The 10404-nt window shown below is 43.2% G+C and overlaps 1 protein-coding gene and 1 long non-coding RNA gene across 5 annotated transcripts; one reads left to right on the top strand and one right to left on the bottom strand.

Annotated features, from left to right (window-relative positions):
- Positions 1–1047: 1047 nt before the first annotated feature.
- On the top strand, positions 1048–4695 carry LOC112886492. Of its 4 annotated transcripts, XR_003227391.1 has the most exons (6): positions 1048–1234; positions 2506–2546; positions 2689–3021; positions 3201–3273; positions 3371–3511; positions 4108–4695. It is a non-coding gene; the product is annotated as an uncharacterized LOC112886492 (long non-coding RNA). The 4 variants fall into 4 exon arrangements; XR_003227390.1 differs by having other exon boundaries at positions 2506–3021; XR_003227392.1 differs by lacking the exon at positions 2506–2546.
- A 137-nt stretch (positions 4696–4832) lies between these two features.
- Positions 4833–8095, bottom strand: LOC112886467 (probable glycosyltransferase At5g03795). Its single transcript, XM_025952375.1, has 5 exons — positions 7581–8095; positions 6821–7107; positions 6020–6252; positions 5733–5890; positions 4833–5427 (listed from the first exon to the last, which is right to left on the bottom strand). Exons 1-5 carry the CDS (start codon positions 8034–8036, stop codon positions 5326–5328), a joined length of 1236 nt encoding a protein of 411 aa, XP_025808160.1. The 5' UTR covers positions 8037–8095; the 3' UTR covers positions 4833–5325.
- Positions 8096–10404: the final 2309 nt, after the last annotated feature.

A 10404-nucleotide genomic window follows, 5' to 3' on the forward strand; every position in this document is an offset into this window, starting at 1 on the left:
TAGGTCATTTGGATTATGTAATTCACCTAGAGATTGCCTCTTGGAAGGATATCTGTCCCCTTGGAGCAAACATAATAGAGGCAAATGATGTGGCGGCAGCTGGGTGTTGTGTTATCTCCACGATGCAGTAGACGTTTTACTCGTACACATGAGTCTATTTCTAAAAGTTCCATAACGCAGGAGCAACAAGTAAACTAAATATCTAAGGGTCCGTTTGGTTGGGGAGCCAACTTGAATGGAACGGTTTCATTCCAATTTCTGAGGATGGAGCCGCTCCGTTCTATGTTTGGTAAGGAGAACGGAGCCGTTCCATTTTTTGTTTGGTTGGAGAGTGCGCTAGAGTAGAACCGATCCATTCTGTGTTTGGTTGGAGAGCCAGGTGAGTGTGGTTAACTCCTCCTTTGTTGGCGTGAGCTTACCACCAGTTAAAATGCAACATAATTCTGAGACTGGATTAATATTAATTAAATTAAAAAGTTTGTACATACATCTTTTATGGTACATTTTACTTTCCCATATCCCGTCCACACAGAGGTACAACCTCCGGTATAATCCAACTTCTCTTTGTAGTCGAAGTCTCACCATTCCTTGAAATTGAATTACTACCAGTATGTTCAGGACAAGGTTTGGTTGCTAGCCAAACTTTGCTACAAGTGTGAAAACAAAGCTGGGGTTTGCAGGCACGAGAGTAGTAAACCTCTGCATCATCAGCAATATGTTTGGACATTTATTACTGCTTTAACATAAAAGATTTATGGAGAACAGCATCAAGGAAGCAACAATTACAGGCTGAGGTATGCAAGCATGGTTTAACATAAACTAGAAGGACAGTAACATGACCATTTCCATCTAATACAAAGATAAGAGAAAATCACAAGCTGAAGTATGCAGGTATAAGAGGGCAATAAAGCTCATCATTGTCAGCCATATCTTTTGACATTACTGGATTAACGTAGAAGATCATTCAAGCCGCTGCGGGGGCAGGAGCTAGATCCCCGGGGGCGGGGGGGGGGGGGGGGGGGGGGGCGGCGCGCGCGCCCGGGAGCCGGGGCTGGCGCGAGCTCGCCTGGAGCCGCCGCCGCCGCCGAGGGCGTGGAGGATCAGCGACCACCACCAGTTGCATGTATCTGATCTGGCTGTGGTTGGCAGGGCGGTGGAGTGGAGGTCGGGGTGATCACTGCTGCTGCCGTCAACCTTAGGGTCTACGTCGAGCAGACATGATCTGAACCTTTAGGTGCGCAGGCCATATCTCTTTTCCCTCTTTTAATTGGTTACAATTTGGTAAGTCTATTGGATGATGTAGCTGAATTTTTTGGCATAAAAAACGAGAAGGGAAACTGAGATATGCTTGGTTGTTGATTTATTTATTTAATTGGGACAGAAGGGGTATTATCTGTACATTTTCATCCAAACTCAATTATCCCACTGCACAGTAAAAAAACTCAGGTGTGTGCATTAACGTAAATTGGCTGTGTCTTTGCTATATTATTATGCTTGCATCAATAATTCTTTTAACGTAAATAAGGTCATAGTGCTTTGTTACAAATCCCTATAATTGATTAGTTTACCAGCTTTAGACCATGGTCTCAACATTTTCTTTTCAGTGCCTGAATATGCATAGCCATTACAGCCATGCTTTGTGTTTCTCTCTCATGTCGTCTGTGCAAAATAGATTGCAGTTGCCTTGAAGGGCATATGCTCATGATGGTTTCAGGGATATCATGTTTTCCGACTCCGTTTAGAGAAGGAACATAATGCTCCTCAATTGTATTGTTATTTTCCACTATCTGCAAGTCTTTGATCTCTATAATATTTTGGGCAATTCCTTTTATCTGGAAGCTTTGTTATTAGTATGAGCTACAATGATGTGATACAAGTGACTGTTGGAATGAACTGAAGAAGGAATCGATGATCTATAGCAACAGCATAGTTATTCTTTCCCTTGTCTTACAGATCAGTAATCATAAGAAGAAAACTGAAATTTACCCAGTGGCATCTTTCAATATGTATCCCATAGCTTTAAGGAAGAACACCGTCAAATTATGTTGTGCTAATCATCTTGAGAAGTATGGTGCAGTGGCCCTGATACAGCCTAGTAAACATACATGCGGTTTTTGCATGAATTGCTGTTGTAGTTTTGTCAAGGTGTATTTTTTGAGAAGTTTCCATGTGAAATTATGCCACACTGAGTTCAAGGTTTCTATATTCAACTCCTTGCAATATCAATAAATGGGAGCACTTCAACGATCCAACCTATCTGTATCTTACCCTTCCTGGCCATATCTTTTGTTCCATACGGATTGCTTGATAGGATGTAGAGATAGTTCTCACTAGGTTTTATGTATGGCCATACCTTTTGTTCTGATAAATGCTTCCAGGTGAGATTTAATTTCTTTGTGCCAACTGCCAACAAGCTTTTGCGTGTGTGCCAATGGTATGTGCATGAACAGTTCTGCTTTTCTTACAGTCTTGGAGATGAGCCTATTATTCTTTATTTTTCTGCAGGGAATATTAACTAATGAAGCAAGTTGTCTGAGATGTGTACTGTGAGTGATAAAGACGACATGTTATTTTGACCTGAGCCTGGACATTGAACAGAATATTTCAATAATCAGCTGTCTTTAGGAACTTCAGCTCGACAGAAATTTTGAATGCTGAGGATAAATTCTTTTGTGACAAATGTTGCAGGTGCATTGTTCCCATCCCTTTGGTGCCACAAGAAGGAAGAGCTACTGGAGTACTGGTTGGTGCTGCTTGGTGGAAACAAGAACAGAGGAGAATTGAACTCCTGGGAATTGAACTCCCATGTCACCTATAGCATGTCTTTGGATAGTGCTGGGATCGGAGTTGGTCATAGGAAATTTCTGCATTCCAAACAGAAATTGAAAGCACAAAAATGCTGCATGAAAGAATTGGTTAAAATACAGTATGTGGTTCCAAAGGTTTGACGGTGCGTGATTCTCCTTTTCTGGACAGGGCCGGCATTGCTCATTGATGTTCCAAGAGACACAAAGATAACAGGTATCTTGCATTACAGTATCATCAAACTAGCTCCTATATCAAATGAACTTATTCCCAACTATTGCTGATAGAGATTCAGACATCATTACCAACAGTTAGTAGCAAGGGGACATTTCTTTTAGGATTTAAAAGGCATCATGAACAGTGACAAACATACTGATCCCATTTACTGGACACAGCCGAAGCAATGGAATCCCTAAATATCCCCAAAGGAGTTCGTCGGGTTCTTTTCAGGACACTGAACACAGACAGGTATTACTCTTTTTCCAGGACATGATTTTTTCAAAGTTCAGATATCGTTATACAACAATTTTTTTGACTGATGAACTTGGAACTGAATGATTTTCAGGAAGCTGATGTGGACGAAGGAAATCGAACTGAATGATTTTCAGGAAGCTGATGTGGACGAAGGAAATCGACACGAGTTTTGTTGGGTTTACAAAGGATGGTGCACAGTGGTTACTTGATAACACTGATATCAAGCTAGTTGGTAAGAAATTATGCCCCTAATAGCACACATGTCCTGCACTATCAGATCATCAGCAATACTCTGAATGGATCTTGGTGTCTATCATGTGCTGATTGCCATGTGTTTGTAACTATTTTCTAATCTTGTTCTACAGTTGAGGGCTCAAGAAATTATTTTTTCGGAGCCTGTAATTGTGGATAATTTGTTTCTTCGTTGGCCTTTAATTACTTGGTGAATCAATAAACATACTCAACTTACTGATATGGCAATTATGCAGGGGTTGACCATCTATCATTTGCAGCATTTGATCACTTGATTCCAGCCCATTTGGTCTTTTTAAATAACCTGGTTAGAAAATCCATAATACTCCCATGCCAACCATTCTAGCAATGTAACTCAAGAACATGCCATTACATTATTGAAGCTGACAAGCTTAGCTAAGTGTTTGCTCTAAAATTCCATGTCAACTAACCCTTTTGGGGATTATGCTTGCTTACTTTACCTTTTTGCTTCTCCAAAGTACATTTTACTTCATGTGTAGGTGTCAAGGTGATAAACAACAGAATGGCTGTGTCATCTGACAACTTTATGCTTAATGGTTTCTTTGCTTCTCTCAGGACATAATAACAATAGAAGGTCTGAAACTAGACCATGTAAAGGCTGGAATATACACGTTGCACTGATTACCTTTCAGACTGATCAGATGTGATGGCTCACCAATCAGGTGCATCCTTATTAAGTGATTACTTGGTGCTACTGCTGAAGGTGACATCGTATCATGCCAGATGATACTGCATCCTGGTGTAAATACCACCTCTGTGTGAAAGAAAATATTGCATTCCATGTTGATATGTTTATGCACTCAACAAGGAAACATCAATAATTTACTGCTGACATGTCCATGTTGTATGAAAGACTTACAGTGGTTCACCCAGGAAGGAATGGCTGTCTGCTTGTTTTGAACTGTTATTGCAGTATTATAATCCGTATACCTGCAATTCTCCGTTACTAGCAATACCTAAAGTTTAGCACAGGCATCTTGCATACTGAATTACCGATGCATAATTGCAGATGCATATGTTCTTTCCATAATGTGATTGTGATGATCTGATAGAGCTGCAAGATGTTACAAGACATTGGTCTTTGGAGTACATGACCCTCGCAACATTACATGCATATCGTCTTGCATATAAGGTCCAAGAAATTGGCTACTGCTAGAATTTGGCAAAACTAGTGTGGTAATTTCCACCTTGTCAGTTCACCCCTTAAACTAAAATGTTTGCATTTGCCTCCAGCCTCTACCAACGAGTTTAATTGAAAATTCTCTAAAGTCAAAAACGGATCAGAGAACAAGAATTCATTTCAGACAACTTGCAGCTATCTTGTTCTGTCAGATAGAATTAATTCTGTTTTTCATCAAAATATTGTACATTACTTACAAGACTGAACACAAAAATTGCATGAGAAACCACAAGCCATCAACCAGGACCAGGCAGATCAGATCTATGAAATACAAAAACATTTAGAGGAAACGGATTGCAATATGTCGAAAACTAACTGTTGTTGGAAGAATTAACTCATCCATCTATTAACTGGGAATCCAGTTTTATGATGTATGCTCAACGATGACCTACTTTCAAGCAGATGCTCTCCATTGCAACATGTGTAGCTAACTAGCTACCCACTATATTCAATTATCCATCCAGCTGGAGATTCTAAGAGCAAAAGAACAAATGGCCGCATTAAAGGTAGCACCAGCAGGCTGTCAGACTCGGCAGTATCTTTCTGATGGATCAGTCATTTGGGTTAGCAATCAAAACTCGCTAGTGTAGGCTTCAGTACTTGATCACATTATGCCGCAGCCACAGTTCGTACATAACCATGTGGAATGCGTCATATGGGACAGGAGGTGAATGCCACACAAAGTGTTTCTGCACCTGTAATCCAACTTAAGCAGTTAGCCCAGCACTAAACAAGAATTTAGTTAGGCATCTAGTTGTCTCAAATTGACTCAGAGCACTATCGCAAAATAGTTAACAAATCAAATGATTCACTTCTCACACAAATAAACCCGAGTAGCTAATTTTCTACTGACAAATGATTAGCTATTTTTTCATCCAATAGATCATTTTTCTATTTCTACTACAGTTAAATTCAATATCTGAAATTCCAAATACTCTTTTGTAGTACAGTGAATGCACAGGATACAGTAAAAGTTAGCAAGTGTTCAGAATCAACAAACCTGGACCAGAGATTTGTGTAACGAAACGAACTCCTCTTGTGATATCGATTTCAGAATACTCTTTAGTTGATACACGTCTCTCTCCCTAAGTACAACCGCAAACTTTCTCCAGTCAAGGGCATCATTGAAAGGCAAGTCATAATAGTCTGACAAAATAACTAAAAGGACAGAGGAAAATGCATTAGAATAAAATAATCATGCAAGTACTAAAAAATTGTATTCCCATGAAAAGGAAATAGGTATAGCAGTGGCATGTATTTTGCATGTCAATAGGTAGAAATACTAACCAGGAACACAACCATAGTGTATTGAGTCAGATATACGAGCACTGTTAACTTGAGAGCCACCAGGACAGATACAGAACTTAGTACGGTAAAATTGCTTCTGATAAACTAGCTCCCCAATAGCTCTACTAATCCGATTGTTGCTGATAGCAAGCTCTGTGTCATTCTCCCAGACTCGTGCCAAAATAACCCTTATTTTGGAATTGCGATGGCCAGCCCAAAATCCAAGGATTGTCCTGTTTCAATTGTGAAATCAATTTTAAGATATAGAGTTTGTAATAGAGTAATAGTGCAACTAGATGTTTACAATATACTCCCTTCATTTCTTTTTATGAGGCATATTTGATTGGACATGGGAGTTGAGGAGTTTGTAAAATTGAAAATGATAGAAGAAAGCAGCAATGGTGCCAATGGAGCCAGTGGTTCTATTGTCTTGGGAACACTCATAGATGATAACGATGAGAAAGATTATTAGGGAAAAGAAGAGAAACCAACATTGACTCTATGAGGAAGCCTTATTTTTGAAATTTGGCGGACATGGTTGTGTGCTATTTTCAGTTTTGTTACAACGAAAGTGCTTCTTTGCACTAGATTGTAGCAATGTAACCATATACACTTCAATGCACGAATGAGGAGACAACTGGGTGCATTTTGCATAGCATTTCATCTGAAACAGAATTTTCACTTTGCATGAAAATATAAGCACTAGAGTCATACATGAATAAACCAACAGAATCTAGAAAAAACATCAAACCGGAACATACTAGCAGGTTCTCATGGTATGTGTATTGAACAAACACTAACCTGTTCTCAATATCATTTCCTCCTTCGGGTAGAGCAAATGGCTGTAGTACTTGAGGAAGAGCAATATCCTTGTGCGGTATAAAGTCAACATTATAGCTTGGTGAACATACAACTCTAATAGAGTTTTTCACCATGAATGGAAGTCCTTCAAATGCTCTTACACCTACATCATGGCAGGTGACAAAGAAGTGGTCTGCACCTAGTGTCCTGTTCCAGTAAGGATACTTGTTTATCAATCCTTCTACATAGTCCTTAACTATCACTGTCATATTCTCATATGAAGTACCCTGCAAGGCCAAAACAACACATCTAAGTAACTACCATGGCCATGAATCAAGACCAGAAAAAAAAAACTTGTAACAAGCACATCGATCCAGAACCCATTACTAACTTTTACTGCTGCAGGAGTGCAGCCATAGACACACATTAATCAACATACTCCGAGAACTCATCAATAGTGCAAACAGAACCAGCACAGATTTCAGAGATGTATTCGCACTGTCCATTCATACACATAAACAAAGCACCGATTGTCCAATCTTCAGCAGTAGCATCAGTTCAATCAAGGAGATATTAACTACGCTGCACATTCGGCTTTGAAATTCAGAATAACCCTACTCCTATGAGGCGAACTTTAGCATTAGAACAGTTGAACCTAAACCCAACGCGTCCAACGACTAATCGCATTATCACTAGTTTACAGCGCGACGAAACGAGCAATAGAGTTCCACGAGTGAGAGAACGGGAAGAGGTGACCGACCCTGCCGCGCATCTTGTGGGGCGAGATGGGCACGAAGAAGAGGTGCGCCTGGTCGGGGTCGTCGGTGCGGAACCGGCTTTCGCGGATGTTCTGGAAGAAGTAGCCCTCGCTGGCGTACTTGCCCGTGAGCTTCCGCGGCGTCTGGTAGAACGTCTCGGGGTCGCCGTCCGGGTAGATGTACACCTTAAAGCTCCGCTCCATCTCCGCGTACCCCGCCGCGAACGCCTCGGGCGAGTGGTACACGGACGAGGAGGGATGGAGCGGGAGGACGGGGCGGGGCCTGTCGGCGGCGCCGAGCGAGGAGGTGACCCAGGCGGTGGGGAGCGAGGGCCCCGCGGCGGGGCGGAGGGAGCGGAGGGATAGGAAGGATAGGGTGACGAGCGCGAGCGCGGCGAGCAGGAGGAGCGCGCGGGGGAGGGGCGAGGACGCGGCGGCGCCCGGGACGCGGCCGGCCATCGCCGGAGGTGGGGAGTGGAGTGGCGTGTGATGCGGGGCCTCGATCGAAAAGAACACGGGTCTGGAGGGGCTTTGGGCAAAGCTAGTAGGTTTGGTCGTTTTTACTTTTGGAAAAAGTCCATATCACACCCTAAACTTTGCCTAAAATCAAAACTCAACTCTGATGTTTGAAACCAGCTAACACCCTCGATATCTGGTTTCGGGAGATCGGGGGTGTTAGTTAGCCAATTTTAATTAGATTTTGGGCAAAGTTTAGAGGGTAATGTAGATATTTTTCTTTACCTTTTAGAGATAATTTTTTTGAGCATCATATCTAGTTTTGGGAGATCGGGGCTGTTAGTTAGCCGGTTTCAAACATCATTTTTTTATCGAATATGCAAGAGAATTGCGCACTTCCTATTAAGATAGAAAAGAGAGTACGGTTACAACGCGCTTAAGCGCTCGCAGTTACACAGATTTGTATTACATGAAAGCAGCAACCAAACCCGGAAAGAAACAACTCCTATACGGATTACTCGCCTCCTAAACAACCTAGGTCAGTGGCGCCCGCAGTAACCCAGCATTCAGCCTCCGCGCGGATCTTCAAAACCAGTTTGATCATGTTGCAGACATGCTCCGCGAAAGATTCTTGCATTTCTTTCTTTCCAGAGCTCCCAAGTGACCAGGGAGAAGAGCGTGTCGAAGCCTCGCCTGTGGTCACTCGTCCAAAGCAAACGTAGCTGCTCCCAACGTTCCTGCAGGCTGCTGCTGTCTCTAGGAATCGGGCAAGGCTTACCGAATGCTGCTAGGATGGTCGTCCATAGTTGCTTGGTGAAATAGCAGAAGATGAAAAGATGCTCACTTGTTTCGGTTTCCTGATCGCATAAGTAGCACCTTGCTACCGTGTCAGCGATGCCATGTCTGAACCGCCGGTCCGCAGTCCAGTGCTGTCGCTTGAATGTAAGCCAGAGGAAGAGTTTCACTTTCAGTGGCGCCCAAGCTTTCCAGATTAGCTTGTGGCCATGCAGAGGAATGGAACCTTGGCGCAACATGTTGTATGCCGATTTTGCGGAATACTCACCAGAAGCAGTCCAGCGCCATATGATTTTATCAGATACGCCGTTCTGCAGCTGAACGGACTCAAATCTGTTCCAAAGCTGTAGGTATTCCACAATCGCCTGCACTGACAGACCCCCTCTGATCTCCCTAATCCACCTCCTGTCAGCAAGTGCTTGAGCCACCGTTTGTGTCTTCCTAATCCTCTTGGAAACTGCCTTGCACAAAGTAGGCGCCCAGGTGACAATGGCTTGATCATCTAGCCAGTTGTCTGTCCAGAAGAATGCGAGATTCCCGTCCCCCACACTGACCGTGATGGAAGAGTTGAAGAAACTCTGCACCACCGGCTCAATTTGTAGAGGAAGTTCGGCCCAGGCTCGGTCTTGATCAGTCTTCTGTAGACAAAGCCACTTAGCTTGCAGTGCAAGCCCTGTCAGACGCAGATCAGGGACGCCCAATCCTCCCAAAGCAATTGGTCTGCAAACTGTCGGCCATGCAACCATGCACTTCCCTCGTGTCTCCCTCCTTGCCGGCCCAGAGAAATTTCCTACATATGGCATCAATTTCTTTCTTCACCCAAGGAGGAAGCTTCTCTGCCATCATGGCATAGATTTGTGCTGCCATAAGAACAGATTTGACCCAAATAAGTCGACCGCTTCTTGTCATCAAAGGGCCTTGCCAAGCAGGAAGTTTGTTGGCAACCTTCTCAACCAGGGACTGGAGGTGTGCTTTTGGAATAGCTTTTGTGCTCAGAGGCAATCCCAAATATCTGACTGGGAAGTGAGTTATCTGACAACCCAGAATGGTCTGCACGGCGCTCAAGTTGGATTCATCACCGAAAATCGGAGTGACAGAACACTTTGCCAGATTGGTTTGGAGGCCTGATGTATCGCTGAAAACATTCAGAATGGATTTGACTGCTCTTGCTTCCTGGACCGTTGGAGCAGCAGAGAGGATTACATCGTCGGCGTAGAAGCTGCACTGAAACTTGACAGCACCAACTTCCATAGGTTGCAAAATTCTGCTACTTGCAGCCTTGAGAAAGAGGCGATTAAGCACGTCCATTGCCAGAATAAACAGCATAGGGGAGAGTGAGTTGCCTGGTCGAACACCCCTCAAGTGGTTGATTGGCTCTCCTGGTTGACCATTGAGGATGATTCTAGAGGAGGCAGTCGACAGCAAAGTTGCAACCCATGTGCACCAACGTCTACTGAAGCCCAATGAGGTCAGTAGCTCGAGTAAGAAGGACCAGGAAAGGGTGTCAAATGCTTTGGAGATATCCAATTTCAGTAACAACTTAGGTACCTTCTTCTTCCTTAAGAGGACTGCTGCG

The sequence above is a fragment of the Panicum hallii genome, chromosome 1 (assembly GCF_002211085.1).
Source record: "Panicum hallii strain FIL2 chromosome 1, PHallii_v3.1, whole genome shotgun sequence".
NCBI classification, from domain to species: Eukaryota; Viridiplantae; Streptophyta; class Magnoliopsida; order Poales; family Poaceae; genus Panicum; species Panicum hallii.

What these genes read in the sequence shown, in the direction of transcription:
- LOC112886467 (XM_025952375.1), bottom strand. Translation starts at nt 8,036, where the DNA reads ATGGCCGGCCGCGTCCCGGGCGCCGCCGCGTCCTCGCCCCTCCCCCGC. An exon ending in ACACTATGGTTGTGTTCCTG is followed by an intron (nt 5,891 to 6,019) that starts GTTAGTATTTCT and finishes CTGTCCTTTTAG; the next exon opens with TTATTTTGTCAGACTATTAT. An exon ending in TACACAAATCTCTGGTCCAG is followed by an intron (nt 5,428 to 5,732) that starts GTTTGTTGATTC and finishes GTTGGATTACAG; the next exon opens with GTGCAGAAACACTTTGTGTG.